A 23,405-nucleotide genomic window follows, 5' to 3' on the forward strand; every position below is an offset into this window, starting at 1 on the left:
AAACAGTAAGATTAAATTTATTAAATATTAAAAATGAATAAAAATTTGTGATGAGGTCTTAACAAAGTAGCCAATAAGGTATGAGGGTTTTATGGAAGCTGTACTTGTTTTACCATAAAAAAGTAACCAATAAACATTTCTTAATAAATTTTTTTTATTTATTTCTTCAAATTTTATGTAGTTCCATGTATTGATTCTTATCACAGTGTGTAACAAGATCATGTATATGTTTATGACCCTAGCCCATCATTAGTTTATTCAGAAACATAGTGATGGCTCATCTTCATCACTTTACAGATGCGGTAAGGAAGTCTTCAGTTTCAGTTTAAAGTAGAAGTCGCGTGGGGACCGAGTCTGGGCTGTAAAATAAATGTTCAGAAACTTTCCATTGAAATATTTACGGTGTTGTGTTGTTTAGTCAACAGAATGGGGTTGGATCTTTTATGGAGAAAGATCATAGTGAGATCATAGGCGTTTCCTGCAATTTTCAATTATCTTGCAATTTTTTAGTATTTACAATTGACATCAGCGTTTATTGTGGCTCCATAAAAATAAACTCATCAAGGAATGGACTACTTGGTTCCAGAGGACAATCACTATGGCCATATTATCCGCATTAAGAAATGAGTATATGTATGTATTATTATTATTATGCTTTTACGGCCAACATGGGACCACTTAAGTCAATTTTAGTGGAATCTTTTTTGAGAAAAGCATGTTATTTTACTCTTCCGAGCTGCCCAGTATTTCTTCATCCGTTCAGATTTTGCTTTCTTTTCTTCATCCGTAAACACCCTCTTCGTTGTATTTTGTCATTTGTCTGTCTTTTGTTTAAATCTAATGCTTTTGTCTTTTAGCTTTGTAATTTTTCCAGTTTTATTCTGTAGGTCAGTCAGGGAAATTCCCAATTCTTTCATATCTTCTCTAATTTCTTTGATCCATCCTACTTCTAGCTTTTGGAACCAGAGCTTTTCAATGATATTTCTTGACAGTCTTGTTTCCGGTGTCCTTATGAGATTACCAAAGAAAGAGATTCTTTTTTTCCGCATAGTGTCAGTAACAGGCTCTATTTCTCGATACACCACCTCATTTGGCACAATCCACCATTGGCCTTCTTTTTGGTGTTTTTTATTGATACACATTCTGACAATTCTCCTCTCTATTTTCAGAATTTTTTCAATTCGGTTTTTCTGAGTGATTTTGAAAAGGGTCTTGCTTCCGTAGGTGACTTCTGGCTGAACTACAGTTTTATAATGTTTTAAGTTTTGTTTTAGCAGAAAGGCATTTTTTGTTATATGTTGACCAAGTTAATTTTTGGGATTTAATCATTTTATTTGTCCTGTTTTGCCATGTCACTTTTTCATTTAAATTATAAGTTATTATTTCCCCTAGATATTTAAATTGTGTTACTATTTTAATTTTTTGATTGTTTACCGTAATGTGCTCTATTACCAGAGGATCTATGACCATTAGTTCAGTTTTTTCGAAAGAGATATGAAACCCTATCTTTTGTGCTAGGTTTTGAAGGCTCATGATTTGTGTTTTGGCTTCTTGAATATTATTTGCTAAAAGAGCGAGGTCATCTGCAAATCCTAGGAAATTTAGTGTGATGGAGTTTTTCTTAGTACCTATTTTTATATTTTTGGGATTTATTTCATACCATTTTCTCATGACAAATTCAAGGGCGCGGTTAAAAAGGAGTGGTGAGAGGCCGTCTCCTTGCCTCAATCCAGTTTTTATATAGAAGGGTTGAGAGAGTTCACCTCTGAATTTCACTCTGGACTGGGTATTGGTTAAAGTTAATTTTATCATGTTTACGAGTTTAGGGTGAAGGCCCAGGTTTCTCAGAATACTCAGCATAGATGGTCGGTGTATAAAATCATAGGCCCTTTTAAAGTCGACGAAGGTGATTATTAGTTGTTTTTTCCGTCTTTTATATAAGTCCATCATATGTTTTAGGGATATTATTTGCTCCGGGCAACCTCTCCATGGCCTAAATCCCCCTTGGTATTCCCCAAGTTCCAGTTCAAGTTGGTCTTTGCATCGGTTGTATATGATTCTCGACAGGATTTTGTATGTGCAATCCAGGAGAGAAATGCCTCTGTAGTTTTCCGGATTAGTTTTATCCCCTTTTTTATGTAATGGATGAATGAGGGCTGTGGTCCAGTGTTCTGGAAGTTTTTCTTCATTCCATATTTTCACGAGGCATAGATGTAGGTAAGTTTTGACTGAATAAACTGATGAGTGTTTCCAAAGTTCTGCGAAAAGCTGGTCTTCTCCACTTGCTTTGTAGTTTTTTATTTCATTTAAGGCTACGAGAACTTCTTGAATTGTTGGCGGGTTGATATTTACCGGTGAAGTTTTAACTGGAGTTTCAGTGTCAATCTCAAAAAGCTCTGGGGAGTCGTCACAGTTGAGGAGTCTATTGAAGGTTTCTGCCAAAATTTCAGCATTTTCTTTATTGGTGTGGGCCATATTTCCTTTTTTTCCTCTCAGCATAAGGGTGGGTGGTTCATATCTTTGAAGAGCCTGACCAAACATTTTATTATAGTCTCGGGAGTTAGTTTTCTTGGAACTTTCTTCTATTTGCTGAATCAAGTTTTTTGGGCTTGTCGTTTGGTTCCTCTTACAATTTTCTGAGTTATTTTCCTTTGTTTGGTGAATTCATGGTTAGATTCTTCAGTTTTCTGGGTTTGGTGGTTGATCCAAGCCCGGTGTCGGTCTTTGAATGCTTTGTCACATTCTTCATTCCACCATTGGTGTTTTTTCTTGGGTTTATAGGGGCTAGTTCGTCAGCTATTTCTTTCAGTTGGGATGTCAGTTCTTTTTAAATTATTAGTTAATTTGATTTTTTTTGTTTCTTCAAAGATGGCATTGCTTATTAATTTATGTGGATCATAAGCTCTTTTGTTTTTAGGTTGGGATTTTTTGTTTTTATGCGGGGTGAATTTTATTTTAACTTTAATTAAGTAATGGTCCGATCCAGTATCTGTTCCTCTCAAGACTTTTACATTATAAATCTCCTTGTGATAATTCCGGTCCATGCAAACATGATCGAGTTGCCATTCCCCCTTTTTCCAATCTGGGTGTTTCCAAGTCTTCAATTTGTTTGGTTTTCTCATAAAATAGGTGGATTTTGAGATCATATTATGGTTTCTGCAAAATTCGACAAGTCTTTGGCCGTTCTTGTTAGTTTTCTTCTGGGCAGGCCATTTTCCGATAATATCACGATATCTTCGTTCTTTACCAAGTTGGGCATTAAAGTCCCCTATTAAAATCTTGGTGTGGGTCTTATTTATGTTGTTTGCAGTTTGGTCAAGAAGTTCCCAGAATTTGTCCATCTCTTCTCTATCTTTTTTAAGATTGTTTTTTTCATTGGTGGGAGCATGGACATTTATTATGGTGTAGAATTTATTGGCTGATTTTAGGGTTAAGGTTGAAATCATGGGGGAGTAAGACTTAAATTCTACGACTGAGTCAATTATTTTAAGATTGATTGCAAATCCTGTTCCGAACTGTGGGCATTTCTTCATCACACATTTCCTGGGGATTCCTTTGTAAATTCTGTAACCCTGAGATTCAAACGGTTCTTGATCAGTGTTTCTCATTTCTTGAAGTCCTGTGATTAGAATTTTTTGTTTGTCCATTATGTCTGTTAGAGTTTTTAGTTTGCCGGGTTGAGTTAGAGAATTAATGTTGAAAGTGGCAATGTAGTTTATTTGCTTGTGTTTTATCCTCAATTTTGAAGTTGTGTTGTTTTTGGATGTTTCCAAACGCTCCGATTCGTTGTTATCTTTTAAGCAGCTGCCCACCGGATCCGAGTGCAGCCGTCTCTGGTATTTACCAGACGTTGGATTTTTTCTTAAAAGACCTTCCATATTTGACTTTCAAAGGTAAGTCAGCCTTGGGTGGGAATAAATTCCCGAGTTACAACTCTGGATGTGATCCAGAGAGGTGATTCCGATTTAGTTCACCAGTAGAAATCTCCACGTTTCTAACTGGTTATCCAGACGAACCAATGTGGAGGCGCGAACCAATTTTCTTAATTGAGATTTTAAGTATGGAGAAAAGTTTAAATTGGTTCCGGAATCATTTCGTCCATATGTACATATATATATATGTATTTATGACTACAAATATCACCATATGTTGGATTTTCAGTTTGTTTTCATTTTAAAATGATATAGGTATAACAAAAAGACATCTAAAGCAATGAAACTCAAAGTATGACAAACAAGTTACTAAGACTGACTCGCTTTGAATTTAGGGTCATTGATATGTGCAGTAATGAGTATGAACTGGTATTAATTTCCTTATAACTCTTGTAATTTACTTTCCTAACAATATTCCTTAAGAAATTACAGTCCATTAAGACTATAGATGGTACCCTGTTTATATAAAAATTTAATTAGAAAAAATATTTAGAGAAAGAAGTGGTTGTATAATCATTACACTAAGTTATGTACAGTTGAAGCTGAAGTACAGTTATGTACAAGCTGAAGCTTGTACAATTTCAGGTCAACCATTCCTGAGAAGTGTGGTTAATTTAAACACAACCACCAAAGAACACTGTTATTCATGATCTAGTATTCAAATCCATATAAAAGTAACTGCCTTTACTAGAATTTGAACCTTACTTAGAACTCTCGACTTTGAAATCAGTTGATTTGCGATGATGAATTAATCACTAGACCAGCCCAATGAGCATTGTATGCAGCCTGCCTAGTAAAAACATTGATGTAGATTTTATTAATAAGGATAGTTATTGTACTTACCTGTAAGATATGTAACACTTTCACAGATGGTTAGTTACAGTCAACTACTTTTCCATCTTTCAAGTCCTGTTTAGCTTTCTGCTTACTTTTATTATACTTTAGGGCTCTTTCCATCTGCATTATCATCTTATATTCACCATCATCTAAATATTGTCTATAAATAATCATAAATTGCTTATTTTCTAATCCATAAAAAGTAGATGATCACTACGTTAAGTGTGATTTTCACTAAGTTTTATTTATATTAATTTACAAAGTTTTGCGGTTTATTTAATTTAAATTGCAATATTCTTTTGTTTTGCTGTTTATATCCATATACAAATGTATGCATTTTTAAAATAATCTTAATTTTTTTTTTAATGTTTTACTTCAGTAGATTCATTTCTTGTAATTTATTAATCTTTTATAGAAATATGAGTATGGAAGAAGTGGTAATCCTGGAAGAGATCTGTTAGAACGTTGTTTAGCTGGTTTGGATGATGCTAAATATGGTCTGTGTTTTTCATCTGGTCTTGGCGCTCTAACAGCTATAGTGAGCATTTTAAAATCTGGTGATCATGTACTGTGTGTTGATGATCTCTACGGTGGTTGCAACAGGTAATTTTTTTATTTTAATTAAGTTATTTTAATTTTTACTTTCCCATCTAGATAGAGCTATTGCAGAATTATAGCTTTAGAAGGGAAAGTATTGTAATTGGTCCAATTTGGGAATTTGCATTTTTCACCTATTCTTGAAGTTTTGACAGTTGAGGAACCCAAAAATCTAGATGGAAATTTACCAGATGTTAATGTTTGTATATATGTATGTGTGTGTGGGGGTTCAGTGTTAAACTCTAAATCACCTTGTATCTCCAGAACTACTGAACCGATTTTGACCAAACTTGGTCGGATTTCTTCTATATATGAGGCATTGTTGCCATTAAATTTGTAACTTAAAAGTTCAAGGGGGTGAGGCTGTAGAGCAAGGTTACCCTCAGTAGCTTGAGATTTTGCCTAATTAATGTCGTATTTTTTTTAGGTATATTTGTTAACAATTAAAAAATAACAATAATATTTGCAAAGAAGTTTTCAAAATTGCACCCCCACCCCAAAAACTGGTCTAAACTACTGCTTTGTTGTGACATCACAGGTGAGTGGTAGAATTAAGTAAATGAATAGTATTTAGAGTGTAAAAAAGTAAGTAACTCGGTCCACCTGGGTGTCAAACTGAATTGCCTGGTCGACTCTGTACCTGGTGTGTTAAGCATCGTGGCTACACCAGTCTGCCAAGATTTTTTTCTATGTGAGTTGTGAAATTACATTACTTTAGTAGTTAGTGTCAAATGTCGCCGCTAGTATGGCTACACCTATGCAAATTAAATACGGTATGCGCGCGCGCTTTAGTTAGAATCACTGAATTAAATAAACAAAAAAAAAATATATTTAAATAAAATGATAAATATTTTAAATTAAGTTATGTGTGTAAGCCGTGCATCAGAAACAACCCACAGTTGTAGTAAAGTCCTATAATATTTTACAGCATTTTGTATAATTTTCATATTTCATCTGCCTCTAGTATGTTTGCCCTTATTATTTGAAAATTTGCTGCTGGTATAAAAAGCAACAATTTCTAATTTCATTAGGTCGTGGTCAAGTCAGAAAAACTGTGTTTCCATTATTATTAATTGTGGTTCCATGTATGATTTATAATTGTGTTATATCATCTTTGAAATGAAAAGAGTGAAAAAATGCTGACAATGGATGATATCTTAAGAGAATTGCTTCCTACATTTCACCAAATTAAAATATTCTGGATGTTTATCTGTGATTGGAATATCACAGGAAGATAATATTCTTTTTGCTAGATATGTTTTTATGCAAGATAAAATGGTAATTAATTAATCAAATTTCAAGAAAATTGTAATTAAAAAATTCAATTTTTAAAAGTACCTTTTTTATGCAAATAAATATGATTTTTTTTCAATTCTTTGTCTTTAGTTTATGGTAGTGCTATTTTATGCTCTTTATCTGACTGCCTTCTTTTATGATGGTTGTTATGCTGGAGTCTCTCTGATCCAATATGTTTTACGATGGGTAATTAACTAGTTCCTTTTCCATCCACCTACAGTGGAGACATTTTCTTTGGGTTGTTCAATTTTATGGATTTAACCCCAAGTTAAATATTTTAAGGTTATAATCACAGTAATTTCAATAAACCTATTTTATGGTTAATTTCTGTGATCAGTTCCTTTCTCCATAATCTTAATTGAATAGTTATTTTTTCCTATAATAGACCTTCCATCTGGAATCTTTCCAGTGATTCTGATTAATGATGGCTGGTTTAATATATTCTACAACACAGCTTGACCCATTTGCAACATATTCCTCATACTGCTTTATGAGCCCTTAAGCCATTAAAAGCTGAATTTCTAAATTCTTAGCATCTGTTTCTGAAATAATTAAACTAAACTGTTGCAAAATGATATGCTATATCCTACTACAGGCAAGACCTAAGTTGTGTTAAATTTTATCTCATATTTTGAGTATGCATTTGTGGAGTATATATGGAGTTTAAGTATATAAAAGGTAAAACATCAGGCCTGAGTGACCTCAGAGGTTATTTTTTTATTATTATTTTTAATATTTATTTTTTTAAACAGAATTTCTTTTAATAGAAGATACAGATGTAACTTAACTAATTATATCACTGTTCATTTTTTATTATTAAATCTGTTTATTATATTTCATTTGGTTGTGTACATATATGTGTTTTTGCTGAAGCATGTTTGTGTTTGTACAGATATGATTCAGAGCATCTTCAGTTTATTTGTAGCATTTAGGTCTACTCCATAGTGGGAATATCTATGTGCGAAATAAATGTCTGTAAATAAGTTTAGTGTGCTTGCAGACTATTCTTTTTGGTTGACACTCCTAACTTTTTGTTGCCAACACTCTGCAGAGAAACTGTACCCAATATTTACATAAGTGATGTACAGGGAACGGTTAATTACTTAATAGGTTGCTCTGGTAGTAGTGATTGAAAGGGGTAAAGTTTCTTTCTTATCCAGGACATATTATTATTATTAGTAATTATTTTAATAATTATTATTTCTTCTTATTCTATAGATTTTTTCGACATATTGCATCAAGATTTCAAATTGAATCATCATTCATAAATGCTGAAGATCCTGAAAAATTTGCAGAAGCCATAAAACCAAACACAAAGGTTAGAATTTTATTTAAATTAATTTAATCAATATTTGGTGCTGGTTAATTTATTGATTCCAGCACTTGTAAATTCCAAATAGGCATTAAAGCTTTCATTCCCTAGGAAGTAAACAAAATACGAAATTATTTGTAGTGAAAATAATTTTTTTATTTGCCCAGTTTTTATTTATATTTGTTCATTAATAAAGACACAAAACAACAGCTTGATACTTGATTACAGTATTTTTCTTCTCTTGATGGTGATGATAACAATGAGGAGAAATTAAATTTGGTACCATTAAAAAAATGTGAAACCTCACTGGAATGAACGTTCTGGAAGACAGGTAAAAATATTACTTTTCTATGAAGATTGGTTGATGTATACCACTTAAAATCAGAATTCTGGTGCTTCACTTGTATTTATTTCTTTACGTACACTTTTTTTTAAAAAACTTTGTACCCCAAATATAAATTTGGCATTTATCCTTAATATTATATTATTCATCACTTCTTGTTTCATTCTTTTTCTTTTTTGTTTTCATTTGTACAATAATTCAGTCCATAATTTTCTTCTTTAACCGATGTTACTTGCTATTTTTAAACAAAAGTTTAAATTAGAATATTTTTCCTGGATATGCTGCAAATGTAAACATGTTTTAGTTGAGATATTGAATTACTATTTCACTTGTCAACCAGTTAGCAAATTTTGTTACTGAAAGGTTATGGAGATACTATAAATCATCTATTATCCGAGAAGGGAGCCTTTACACCCCTCTCGGACTTTCTTAAATGTTGTTTATTTTTAGTTAAATTTTAGATTTTAGCTGTGATATTAGTTGTAAGTTTTTTTTTTGTTTAATTTTTTAGACTAGTCTAGTTTCTTTTATTTTTTTAAAATAACAAACCATGTTATTCCAGGCAATGAAAACATGTAGGTGTTTTTCACCCTCAAAAAAAAAAAAAAACATAAATTATCTGATAAACCAGAACCAGAAGGAGTCAGGATTATATTTGAGTGTAATTGAACTTTTCATAGAAGGTTTTTGTGAAAAGAAAATAAATAGGTCAGCACTACAGTGTCTATTTTGTCAGCAGGAGTCATAATAGGTTTTTGTATGATGACTTTGATGTGTTTGGCAATTATCTTCTATTCTTTCAATATGAAAGAATAGAAGATTTATGCAGCATGTTTTCATCATTCGTGTTATAAGAGATTCCTTTATTCTCATTAGTTATATCAGACGTGCTTGTGAATATTTGCTGAGATAGCTCAAACCCATTATTTTACTGAATTTAGATACCTAATTTCGGTCACAACGATGAAAAATTCTCTATAAATTAGATGAAAATTTATTTTGCGTGAAAAGTAGTTAGTTATTATTGACTGATTCGTAATCATACTTTCTCTATATTGTTATTTGAGGTTATGCTTATTTGTATGGACGAATGTTGTTATATGAAGTTCAAAAGGTTGTTGATGTAATATTTTAATACATGGATTAAATCATATTTATACTTTTGTTTGCCACTTACTTAAAAGTAGATAAAAATTGTACCGCATATCTTATCAGTTATTTCCTTGTTTACTTTCTCAGCTATTTATTTATTTATTTATTGATATTTTTGTTGAATAAGCAATTATTTATTTAACACCTTTTATCTGTAGATGTAGTCAATGTAAATATTTAACAAATGTCTTTAAAATAAATCCCAATGTATAAATTTAAGAACCAAAAATATAATTTAAAAACATGAGGATTTATACATTTGATCTTACAGCAATATTGTATAATAAATTAATATTGTATTAAAACAAAAAATAAGTAAGGTTTTAAATGTTTTATCATAAGATTTAATCCGGTTTGACTTTGTAAAGCTTTATATTGAAACATAAAATAAAGGAATCTAGTAACTATAAACTATTTATTTATTTATCAACACAGAAATATGTACAGTCAAGTTGAGGCTGTTTAAAATTATAAAATAAAATCATACAACCATATATCAGATTTATCATTGAAATTGCATTACCTTTTAGATTTATGATGCCTCATTTGGTGATATTGAACCTGTACAATAACCTGTACAAACAATGTGACAATGTCACATCTTTCAATGTCAATCTTTAACAAGTTTTCTAATTGTACTACACTTCAACGAAGTAATTTGCTTGCATACATGTTGGTATTAGTATCTGTAGTTTCACAGTTATAATTAAAAATCAATTTTTATGGTAGATCTGTTTTTAATCATCTAAAATAATCTTTAAAAAAACATTAAAACATTTTAAAGACATTTGACTTATTCTCCCGGTCAGCTTTACTTCAAGATTTATATTAATCTATTTATTCACTAACGTCATTAAAGGCTTACATAAAAGTACTATTATTACTACATCCATGATAAGAAAAAAAAATTTAACATAAAAATACTATGTCTAACTGGGATTAGAACCCAAAATCCTTTAGATAAAAAGCACGAGATACCACTAACAGTATGTTTATTTTGTTGGTTTTCATTTATTTTTTTTATTGTTGCTTTAAATGTTATGCTTATAACCTAATAATCTCATTCTGATTACTTAAATACTCATTAAATAAGCAGTATTTATTTATTTTGCAGAGTAATGACAGGCTGTAATTAAAATTATCTACAAAGCCAAACCTGACCAAAATTTTAACCCAGGCTCAGATTAGTTCAACCATGAAATTAATTTTTTTCAATAAATAAATTACCTTTTATTCTTAGTTTAAGTTTGCATCCTTTGAAATTTGTGACCTTAATCAGATTCAGAATCCATTTTGAGTTATTATCTCCTTTATTTCTTTCCCCCTTTTCTCCTTCTTTCGATGACTGTTGCAGGAGTTAGAGCAGCCATTGCCCCAATAAAAATAAGTCCAGAAAAGACGTTTGATTGGCTGCAGATATTTAGTTTTACATATATGTTATCCGTTCTGTATTTTTTAAAGTAAAATCCACTAGTCAAGAATCAACTGAGGTAATTTAGTAAAAAAATGTTCACCTGTTTAGATAGATTGTGCTAAGAATAATGTAAAAATGTTAAATTTCGTATCAGTCAGTTAGGCTGGTAAAGCTTACCTTTATTGGTTTATGGTATAAAGATCTGAAATATACAAAAAAATATATCTTCTTTTAAAGTCAAACATTGCAGAATTTGGATTGAATACTTACAAAACATAATAAGTGTTATATGAGACATATTTTTTAAGCAAGGACCGTTTTGATATAAAAATTGAAATAACCAAAATAGAAAAAACTTTAAACACACACACTATTCTTCTATATATTCGCCACTCACTGCAATACATTTTTGATAGCGGCTTATCACCTTCATTATTCTGTTACTTAAGAATTCTCCCGCATGTGATTTAAACCAGTTAATTACTCTGTTTTGCAATTCCTCATCATCTTAAACTTCTGCAGTGATAGCCATTGTTTTAAATGGAGAAAAAGGTAATAATCACTCGATAGAAGATCCAGACTGTAAGGGAGATGTACGAAGATTTCACAATGAAATCGTCAGAATTTTCAGTGATTTTGTTTACCGTGTGAGGTCGTTTATTATCATGGAGAAACAAATTCCTGTCAATTACCTTCCCGCGCCATTTGTTTTGAATTGAACATCTAAGTTTTATAAGTATTTCACAGTACGTATCGTACAAGAAATCTTCGGCATTCCAAAAAACCATAGCCATAAGCTTTTTCACTGAACTTTCTCGCTTAAACATTTTGTGCTTCAGAGATGATGAATGCCGCCATTGCATTGATTGCTGCTTTGTCTCAACAGTTGAATAAGATATCCTCGTTTCATCACCAGTCACAATATGTTTCCATAAATCATCACCTTCAATTTTGTAGCATTTCAAAAATGTTTTAACTGCAGCATGGTGTTTTTCTTTGTGTGTTTCTATCAACATTTTTGGTACCCATCTGGAACACAACTTTCTGTAACTTAGTTTTTCAGTTAAAATGTTATAAATTAATGATAGCGAAACAAAAGGAAATTAAATTGATAATTGAGAAACAGCAAGCCTTCTGTTTTCATGGATTTTTGCATTCACATTTTCAGTTAATTCACCTGTGATGACAGTCGGGCGTCCACTATGTTCTTCATCCACGAAACAAACGATACCATTGACAAACTTTACCTTCACACGTAACACTGGGTCTGTAAACTTCAAAAATTTCTCTATGAATACCAGCAGCAGATTTTTTCACCAGTAGATAACCAATTAGTGATTACATTTCACAACTTGCAGGATTATTAATTGTAGCACTCATTTCAGCCAGGCTATATGCAGCAACTAATGCAAATAATGTTAATCCTATTGTTACAAACGATGATCATTGGTATAAATAAACATGCTATACTAGTGCCATTAATTTCCATTGCATCTAATGGCGGCAAATTGAAAACGGCTCTTACTTAAAAAATACGCCTCATATATTGTGTTTTAATTGTGCCAAAAATGATTATTAAAATTTTAATTACATGTTAAATTATTCTGTTACATTATGCTTTGGTTTTGTTTTGAACAGATTGTTTGGCTAGAAAGTCCAACAAATCCAACATTAAGAGTTTGGGATGTTGAAACTATTTGCAAATTGACTAAAAGTAAATCAAAAGATATTATTATTGTTCTTGATAATACATTTCTTACACCTTACTTTCAGGTAAGTAATAATTTTAATTTTCTAAAATTTATATTATGTTTATATATATTTACCCAAAATCTATCTTTAAATATAAATCATAACCAATATTTGATCTAAGCACTTCAGTACCACTGAGCCGATCTGAACGGTTCTTTTTTATGTATTTATTGAACTTTGAAGCTTTAGATATGAGTTTATCAATGAGATGGTATAATTAAATCGATGAGAGAACAATAAGGACTAAAGGAAATGCAAAGAATGTTTTATAGGCATTTTTCATGTAGTAATCATTTAGTCAATGACTAAAACACAATCTGTAAAAATTATTTGTATTAAAGTAGAATGAAATTATTTTGTTTTTAAATGTACAAAAAAACAGAGTATACAAAAAAAGAATGTCAGGATTTTAAAGCTATTTAATATGTCATAACTTTGACTTATAGTAATGAATCATGAATAAAATGAAAAAGTAATTTAACAAAAAATTATATTGTGGAAAAAATTGCTGAAATTATTGGGCATATCTTACAGATTGTTTTACAAAGTAATTCAAAAAAATAAAATTCCCAGGTGATGTGAAATCTCAGACAAAGAAAAAGTTAATCTCAATCAGAAGAAAAGTTCACAGATCTTTCTTTCAAAATAAAATGTCTAGTGTAACGATTAAAAGCAACAAAGATCATAATTTTGTAGAGTACAAGATACCCAAGTAAAATGAATCGTTGTGAAGAAGGGAAAGAAATTTTCTACCTTAATGATGAGGCTTGAATGCCTTAGTTTAGCAAGTGTTTCACGGTGTACTTTCATTATAATTATTCTTTCTATTTTGTTCTAGAAAATAATCGCCTTGATCTTCCAAGCGTTTGCTTGATTTTGAAGTTATGACAGAAAACATTTTTCCCTATTTATCTTGTAGTGGTCCCAGTCTGCATATACAGATCCCATCTTTTGATTATTTTTTACACATCAGTCAGCATTTTCGGGTTTCATCTTTCACACAACTTATGATAGCCAAGTTTTACAGTAACAATTCTCCATACTGTGTTCCTTGAAAGTGAAAATTGCACTACAAGAAAACTAATTGCAAAGAGTCAGGTTTTCTCGATCTTTGTGTTCACATAATAGATTGATCTTTGCGATCAATAAGGTAATTTTTTTTAACACTAGGTGTTCCACATTTCTCATCCTTGTGAGCGTTTGTATGATCATCATTAAACACATGACACCATTGCCATTTTTCCTTCAGTCATTACTATAGGCTTGTAAATTTCACATTATTTATATTGAATTTTCTAAATTCAATATAAATAATGCATTACCAACATTGGAAAATTGGATCATATTCTAGATTCACAATTGGCAGGATTGCCTACTGCCACAGCCATCATTAATCTCTGCCACCAACAGGCCACTGACAAGATGGCCAGTAGTCAGCTAATGAAGCTAACTGCGTATACAAAATATGATTCATTTTTTATCAACTGTTTTTTTTTAGCAGCTGGCCCTTTTGAAGCATGACTTAAATTTTATGTTAAATTATTGAATACAACCCACTGGTATATGAATTTCACCCATAAAATAATTTTAAAAAACCCCTTTTTTATTAAATATATTTTTATCTGACATCTAGCAGTAATTGTTGGAAATAAAATAAATTGTAACAATCTATTAAAACCAAGTTGGATCCATTGAAGCAAATGCAAAGCATAAAGCAGCATGTGAGGCTTTTAAACATAGGCCTGCAATTAGCAGGAAACTGCATTCATGTAAATAAGTCAATGGGTTAATTATGATTAATGACCAAGAAGAAAGGAGAGTATTATTTTTCTTTTTAAAGTTTTATGCATGTATTTATTAATAGTTATCCATGTTGTAAAACTTTTTCACACAGGTCATGCCGTAATTTTATTTATTTTTTTTTAGAAACCATTGGAACTTGGGTGTGATATTGCTCTATACTCTGTTACAAAATATTTAAATGGACATTCCGACGTAATAATGGGCTCTATTGCATTAAATGATCAAAAATTATATGAACAGTTATTATTTACTCAAAACTGTAAGTGAAAATAAGCTACATATATTTTACTGTGTGTATGAAAATATATAACCACAAAAAACTATTTTATTATAAAAGTGTTAGTGAATCTTACTATCACCCCCTCCCAAAAAAAAAAAATAGAATAATATTAAAAAATGGTGAATAACACAACCCCTTGACAAACATTTACAGTGTGAAAATATCCCTCAAAAAACAATTGTTTGGCCTAAATCCGAAAAAAAATTAATATACAAAGAAACTGAATACTATTTGCTACTCTCAAACTTCCCTAAAACACAATTCTTTGCTTTAAACCAAGAAATAACGTTCAGTAAATTAAGTCATCCAGAAATCTGAAAAAACTTACAAAAATCCACTTGCCATGAGCTGTTTCAGTTAGAAAATAATAAATGGCAAAATTTTCTCTAAATACATGTTGCTTTTAATGATTGAGAGTAGCTTGCTTGTTTTTTCCATGTTTTTTGTATACCAGTTGTTATATTTTGTTTCAATTACAAAATAATGTTATTCTAAATAATTTTTCTCAACAATTCAGTAGAGTGAGTACTTCAACAGATGAACATAGAATAAAAACAGCCCTGTGATGAGTGAATTTCTGTAATTTGTTTCAAGCTTTTGCATGACTTAATCTACCAAATATTTTTTCTTTGCGTTTAAAGTAAAGAATTACGTTTTAGAGAAGTTTTAGAGTAGCAAATAGTATTCAGTTTCTTTGTATGCCAATTTTTTTCAGATTCAAGACAAACAATTGTTTTTTGTTTTTTTTTTAGGGATGCCTTCACACTGTTAAGTGTTTGTAGAGGATTTGTATTATTCACCATTTTTTTATATCATTCTATTTTTGTTGGCATTCAGGACAAACTATTGTTTTTTGGGCCTCTTTTCAACTAATTTTTTTTTGGTGGGTTGATTTTGGGGGTAATAAGGAGATTCACTAACACTTTTACAATGAAATTGTTTTTTTGGTGGTTGTGATATCAGTTATTTTTATTATATCTTTTTAAACTGGTTATTAATTATTTATTTTTATTTAACATAAAGTAATTAATAAATACATAAAAATTACCTTTAAATTGTGGTTGTTGAATCCTGGAGCCAACTCAGAGGCTCCTCAGGGCCAAGGAGCCTACCCCATGGCCATAGAGCTCACTTTGCTTGCCATTCCCAATTTGCCAGAAGGACACACCTTTGTTCATTGATGTGGTGAAGGAACCATGAGTTGTTTTACCACAACTGGTCTCTGTTTGCAGATTTTTTCACATAACCATTGTAAAACACCTTCATAATACGCATGGTTCACTGTTACCCCTTAAGAGAAAAAATCAAAATGCTTAATTCCATTAAAATAAAAAAAAAAACAGTGAGCATCACTTTGACAATGGATCGAGACTGACATACTTTCTTGGAGCATGAAGATCCTTTACCGATCCATTGTGATAATTGAACTTTTGTCTCTATGTCATAGCTGTAAACCCAGCTTTCATCTCCCATTATAATACTTTACATGAATGTTTCATCATCATCATTGGCTTGTTCGAGAAGTTGTTGACAAATATTCACTCGATGTTTTTTCTGCTGTTCGGTCATCAAACGAGGAATAAAGTTTGCTACTACTTGATGCATGTTCAGTTTTCAGTCAGAATGTTATTGCATGATCCAATCGAGATGCTAACCTCTTCTGTCGGTTCTCCAATAGTCAATTGACGATTTGCACGCACCAGATCATTGATTTTCTGAACACGGCTGTCATCAGTTGAAGTCGAAGGTCTTCCTGGTCGAGGGTCATCCTCAATTGACTGACCACTTTTAAATTGTGAAAACTTATATGTAACATTGTATACGACTCAGAGAATCGTGTCCATAAACTTATTTGAAAAGTTGAAATGTTTCTGAGAAAGTTTTCCCCAGTTCCACGCACAATTTTACATTGTATCGTTGCTCCTGAAAATCGCTACTAACACTTAAACATGTTGCACTCAAATAACAATAACACAAATACTAAATGAGATATCAACAATCCAAAAACGTTTGGTTACAGAGGAGGTTATGCGGAACACAATGCTGCCAACTACACGTCACTAAATATCTCCATGTGTGCGTAATTAAAAATGTTTTATTTTCTGAGCATACATCATATATATTACAAGTCTAGCAATATGTTTATGCTTTGTTATAGGTTTTAAATGTACATATTTTGTATGTCAATTTTAATAATTCAAAAAATAACAATTTTTGTGATCTTTTAAAGATGCAAATTCATTAATTTTTGTTTTAGGTTTCAACATGTAATGAAGAGAAAGAATAGCTTAATTAAATAGAATTGAGATTTTTTAAAAATAAAATCTGTTCAATACCTTTATTTTAGTGTAAAATTTTATGTTATTGCCGATTCAAAAAAATTAAAAGAAAAAGAAATGTTAAATTAAGACCTAATCTAATGACATAAGTATTAAGCCTTAAGTTTGTATATGTCATTCATGCAAAAAAATACAGAAGTTAACATTTTTCAGCACCCAATTTTCTGGGATGAGACTAAGTTTGATGTGAAGAGTCTAAGAATGTTGAGCAAATTTCCAGATCAAGCTCCATGTTTACTTCTTTGGGGTTTTAGTCTTAGGTGTAATCTTAGGGGGTTGTAATATTATCTTTACATAATGTATCTGTGTGTTATATGAATTGTCTGTCCAGAAATGCAAGTTTATGCTTTTTTTTTTCTAGAATAAAGTTTGGATTGATATTTTTTTAGAGATGAAATATGTTAGAGCTGTACTGATATTCCAGCTTTATTTGCTCCTGAAGAGAGAGAAGGAAGTACCTTTTTTTGATGCATAATATTTAGAACTATTTAAAAATGGTACCGAGGCTTTCTTTTACAGCTTATGACAATATTGTAATATCTGTGTGGAAATTTATACCAGTTTTCAGACTGGGTAACATATACATTTTTAAAATTGTCTTAATTTTTTCCTTTAGCAACTGGAATTGTGCCATCTCCTATTGATTGTTTTTTAGTCAATCGAAGTCTTAAAACATTGCATATCAGAATGGAAGAACATATGAGAAATGGTCTTGCAGTTGGTCGGTTTTTAGAAAAGCATCCAAATATTGAAAAAGTATTACATCCAGGTAATTATTGTTGTCATTTCATATCATGTTAATATTAATTTTATCTTAGTTTCATAGTAAAATGTAAAAAAGAAATATCTGTAATCTATTATTAAATATTTAAAATTCAATAATACAAAGTGAACAAAAAAGAATATCAGGATTTTAAAGTTATTTAATATTTCTTAACTTTGACTTACAGTAATGAATTACAAGTAAAATGAAAGAATAACACTTACGGTTTCTCCCTACAAGAATTCAATGTGAACACGTTTTGTTGTGTGGCACACATCTAACTGACAGAGAGTTCGTCCAATATTTGAACTAGCATATCTAGAATAATGGAAGTAACAACTGCTTCAGTTCTCTATCTCAAATCTGATAAATCAGTAGGTAACAGAGGCTCATACACAAGATCCAACATAAAACTCCAGAGGAAAAAATTACATGGGGTCATATCAGATGACCTTGAGGCCACGAAAACAAGCTCTGTCATCGTGTCCATACTGATCAATCCAGCAATTGGGAAAACATCATTCAACCAATCTCGTACCAATTATACCAGTGAGAAGGTGCACCATTTTGTTGCCAAATAAAATTCTTAGGTCCATCTTGCAGTTGAGGAAAGAGCCATGTACACAGTAATATCCTAATAAGCAACTCTTGTTACATTTGTTCCAGCAAAAAAGAACAGCCCATAGCTTGCCAGCAGGATATTGCACAGAAATTTAATTCGAAGTAAGTCCCTTTTGCATTGTAAGAGTTCATCAGGATTTTTTAATCTCAATATGTGGACATTATGTGTGTTAACTTTTTCACTAAGATGACTCATCACTAAATACAATAAGATCAAACAAGTCATCAACTTCATGCTGCAACATTTCAACTGCTATGGAAGGATAGTCTATGACAGCCGTAAATGGTATGGACTCATATGTAAGCATTTCCATAAAACATTCCACACTGACATCACCGGCACTGCTTGTTCATGGCTGGTCTTCCTAATAGATTTTTTAAACTACACAGGAAAGACTCCCTGTCATGTTCAACATTTTCTTCAGAGATCCTTGGTCATCCCTACTTTTTCCATTACATTGATATCTGGTCGTTTCAAACTGATTACCCCATCGATTAATGTTATTGTCATTCATAGAATCACAATTAAACTTCCTACAGAACCCAAGTTAAGTTGTAACTACAGGTTCACTTTAGCAAACTACAAAACGCAGGATTTCAGCTCAGGAGTTCCCATCTTTTCTAGCAGAAATATAGGGAATCAGTCTACAGCCATGTATACAACTATAACTGTCCTTTTTGCGCTTTGATTCTAGCCTTAAATCAACACTGTATACCTCATCTAAGAGATATATAACAAATTAATATCCCCAGATTCCTTAATTTTGTACACTTGGAAGGGTAAACAATAATAGTTAACCCAATAGTTGTAACATTTTACCATGTCATCAATCTAAAAGATTTTTTTTTTGTAATCAAAATCTAAGTCTTTTTGAGATACCAGATAATAGACAATCTTATCATTTCACATTTTTTGTAGGTAACCAAGATTTTAACCTAAAATTAAAATTAAATTTTGTTTTTGAAGCTATATTTATATAAAATTAAACATTTTGCAAGTAAAATTACAGTTTTCATGTTTTATTAGCATATTATGTAAAACTGAAGTACTATCTCAGCGTGCCCATTATTTTGATTGATATCTCTTTTTTCCTTTTTCTAGAATTGCATGTAAATTGCCAAACTGATTTTATCTAAATTTTCTGAATGATCTTGTTATTTATTACCTGATTGAAATGTCTCTACTAGGTTTTAACTTTTTAATATTTTCAAGGGGGAAAGTAAAATTGTTTTTTGGTCTCTATTCCTTCAGGTTGTTTTTTATATTCTTTCATCATCATAAGATTATCTGCCCTGAGGCAGGTCCATTGTGCCATACTTCCAATTAAATTAAACTTGTTCTTAATAACTCCCATTTCATTCTAGATCATCAATAATTTTTAATTTTTTCTAACCTCTCTTACCAACTTATAATGATCCTTCTAGCACTTAATCAGTCCTCCTCCTTTCATAATATGTCGTCACAAGTGTTAGTTTTCCTACTCTGATTAAACTTTTGTTCTTATTCACTCTCTTCTTAATTTTTCTCTCTGTCTACCCCAGTAAACTTCTACAGTTCCTCCATTTCAACATTTCAAATGCTTCCAACCTATTTTCTCCCTTTTTTTCTTATTGTCCTTGTTTACCATTTGTACAGAAGTATACTTCAAACATAACACATTACAAGACACTTATTAAGTCTAATTCTATCTTATTACTAAACAATTAACTTTTAGGTAGATTTCATAAGAAAACTACATATTGTAATGGGTACCATGATTCAACTTCCGGAAAATTTTGACGTATCTTTGCGTTTCACATCTCCCAGACCCCAAAACCACAAAAAGTTTATAGGTTTAAAAGTTCAAAAGTTTATATATATATATATTTCACTTTCAAGTTGATACATAAAATATAATGATCCAAAATCTTGGTGGAGTTCGTTAATGAGCAAAATTCGGATCTGGGATGGAAATGGGGGCTTTTTAGAAAAAGACAAAGTATCGCTACAACTTTCTTATTAAGTAAACTATCAAATTCGTTTAAAGTTCCTACTATTCCTTGAATAAGGGCCTAAAACTTATCTAAGTAAAGTTTTTTGATATCACCAACCATTGACCCAAGAGGTGGAAAAAATGGGGTCTTGAAGACAAAAAACTTGTACCTCCCTTAATAGGCATCAAATCAGTTTTAAGTTGTTGTTAGTCCTATAAACATTACCTAAAACTTTTGTTTTTGATATAACCAACCCTTACAGTAAGGAATGACCAAAATGTTGCTGGAATTGTAAGAAGATGGGGCTTGTCGTATTCTAAACAAGTAAAAGCTTTTCGCATGTAAAAAAACTTTGTTGCATATGAAAAAACTTTCACATGCAATCATTGTTGTATTGAGTAAATTTGCATTTTTTCTTAACTTTAAGATGGAAATCTTTTTTATCCCCAACTTAGTATCGGTGAAATGTACCTCTGCCTTCCAGTGTGCCAAAAGGGATTTTTTTATTTTTATTAAATTACTTTTCTTTTTTTTGGCCATTCCTATTCTAGTTTTTATTTAATTTTCACTTTTGCATTATAATTTTGTATCCAAGTGTCTACTATTTTATTTATTCAATAATTCTTCTTTGTGAACTTTGATTGGCTATCTCTACCCTGAAGTATTTGTTTACTTAATTTTCATTTTCATTCTATATTCTTTATTCCATATTTTGAAGTCATCTGTTAAATATGATGTGATTCATTTCTTAAAAACCTCCATGTCAACTGCAATCTTTTAACAATCTATTTTTCTTTTTCCTGCATGGATCTTTTCTAGAGCATTCATAACTTTCTGATTCAGATACAATTCTTTAATCTTCTATCTTTCTAACCATTTGCTCTTTTAAAATTTCTGTTAATTTATCCCATTTGACTCAGTAGAATACTTTTTCCCTATCTATAAAACATGTACTCAGTCCGTTACCTATTCTTATATACCTTTTTTTTGTAATTCTCATTAGTTCACTAGCATCTCTTGTACCTCTTCTGTTCTTAAATTCATATTTCTCTTTGGTAAACATTTGCTTTAATCTTTTACTTAGTTTTCTTATCAAAATTCTCAGAAGATTTTTTGATGAATGTGAAATTAAACATTTAAAAGTAAAGCATCATATTTACAAGACAAATAAATATTGTGCTCTAATCTTGACACTTTATTTTTGATATTCAGACTGTTAGTAACTTTATTTATTTATTATCATTATTTTAAATACTGTTAAAGTATAATTATTTGTATTTTATTATGAACAGGGTTACCATCACATCCTCATCACCAGTTGGCCTTAAACCAGTGGTCTGGATGTAGTGGAGTGTTATCATTCTATCATAAATATGGGTTGAAGGAAAGCAAAAAGTTTTTACAATCCCTTAAAGTTTTTATGCTTGCTGAGAGTCTCGGAGGACATGAAAGTTTAGCAGAAATACCGTAAGTACATATCATTTTGTATTTTTATTTCAAATAAATATTGTCTTATTAATATACATAATCATATTTTATAGTGACGTTGGATTAATATTGTATAATATTTTAATGTTCATAATTGAAATGTAGACAGTTGTTTAGGTATTATGGTAAGAACTAGAGATCAGATTATATGCATCTGCATATTTGCATATTAAGCCCATTCTCACCGATTATTGCATATTTTCCTTAAAGTCTAGTGATGATGCATATTTTCACTATATTTACAATATTTTTCGGTAGAGTACTTAGTTAAATGAAATCTTACGTTGTAGCCGGCCAAATCTATTAGCTGCACAGCTCTTAGAACACACTTAGCAGCCATGCATCTATGGTTTTGTTATGAGGCCAGATAAAATACACTCAGACGAGACAGACAGACGATACCGTTCTGCATTGCACACTTCTACTGCAGCACTTCTCGCACTAGGCAATTAAATTAAACAGGTTTCTGTTGACGCACTTATTGCATTAGTTTAGTTTTTTATTTATTTGAGCAAAGTTTAATGTGTACCATACCTCCCGAAAAAAAAATTCCTCTTCGTAGATAGCTGACCATCCTGGAACATTTACATGCGACGGAAATGTTTTATACTGTTGAGTTTGCAAGAAAATATTTTGTGCATAAAGAAGTTTCAAATAGCATGTCAAGACAAGTCAATATGGCAGGATTGCAAAAGAAAGGCCCACTAGAACAACTTATAACAGTGGCAAGTAGCAGTAATTACACTTCCAAAGGTAAACAAAAACACTACTTTAGCATGGATTTATGTGAAGAATTGCTTAAAAGTAATATTCCTCTTCACAAACTTACAAATCCTACCTTCAAAGATTTTCTGCAAAAATATTGCTTGAATCAAAATATACCAGATGAATCAACATTGCGTAAAGATTATATACTGACTATTTTCCTACATGTTCTGTAAGAAATACGCAATGAACTCAAGGATAGCATTATTTGGATTTCAGCTGATGAAACTACAGACAATTGTGGCCTTTACATTGTGAATTTAATTGTTGGTGCATTAAAACTAGAACCTTCTTCTTCCTATATGGTGGCCTACAAAGACCTTGAAAAGACAAATCATTCTACGATCACCAGATTTGTGAATGAGCGTATTAAAAAAATATTTCCTGAATCTTCTGCAAATGAAAGAGTGTTTATATTTCTCTCAGATGCTGCTCCCCCTATATGATCAAGGCAGCCAAAGCCCTCCAAGTATTTTATCCCAATTTTATTCATGTGACGTGCTTTGCTCACGAAGTACATCGACTTGCTGAAGAAGTACGATCCACCTTTGGGAATGTAAATAAATTGATTCATCAACAAAGAAAGTGTTTCATAAGGTACCTGCTCGCAATAAGGCCTATAAAGAAAAACTGCCAAATGTGTCTTTACCTCCCATACCATGGTAACTCGAAGGTGAATGTGGATTGAAGCTGTACTGTTTTATAATGAACATTTCGATGCCATCAGAGGTGTAGTA

General features: G+C 31.2%; 1 protein-coding gene across 4 annotated transcripts in view; it reads left to right on the forward strand.

Moving 5' to 3' along the window:
* The window catches only part of LOC142332943 (cystathionine gamma-lyase-like), a 46,049-nt gene that overhangs the window by 16,991 nt on the left and 5,653 nt on the right, over positions 1–23,405 (forward strand). For all 4 annotated transcript variants that reach the window (XM_075379659.1, XM_075379658.1, XM_075379661.1 and 1 more), the window contains exons 3-8: positions 5,185–5,372; positions 7,881–7,980; positions 12,522–12,656; positions 14,562–14,697; positions 17,674–17,826; positions 21,708–21,882. In XM_075379659.1, the coding sequence (XP_075235774.1) occupies positions 5,185–5,372; positions 7,881–7,980; positions 12,522–12,656; positions 14,562–14,697; positions 17,674–17,826; positions 21,708–21,882 (887 nt within the window). The remainder of the gene's footprint in view (positions 1–5,184; positions 5,373–7,880; positions 7,981–12,521; positions 12,657–14,561; positions 14,698–17,673; positions 17,827–21,707; positions 21,883–23,405) is intronic.

This window comes from Lycorma delicatula, chromosome 12 (assembly GCF_047948215.1).
Source record: "Lycorma delicatula isolate Av1 chromosome 12, ASM4794821v1, whole genome shotgun sequence".
Taxonomy (NCBI): Eukaryota; Metazoa; Arthropoda; class Insecta; order Hemiptera; family Fulgoridae; genus Lycorma; species Lycorma delicatula.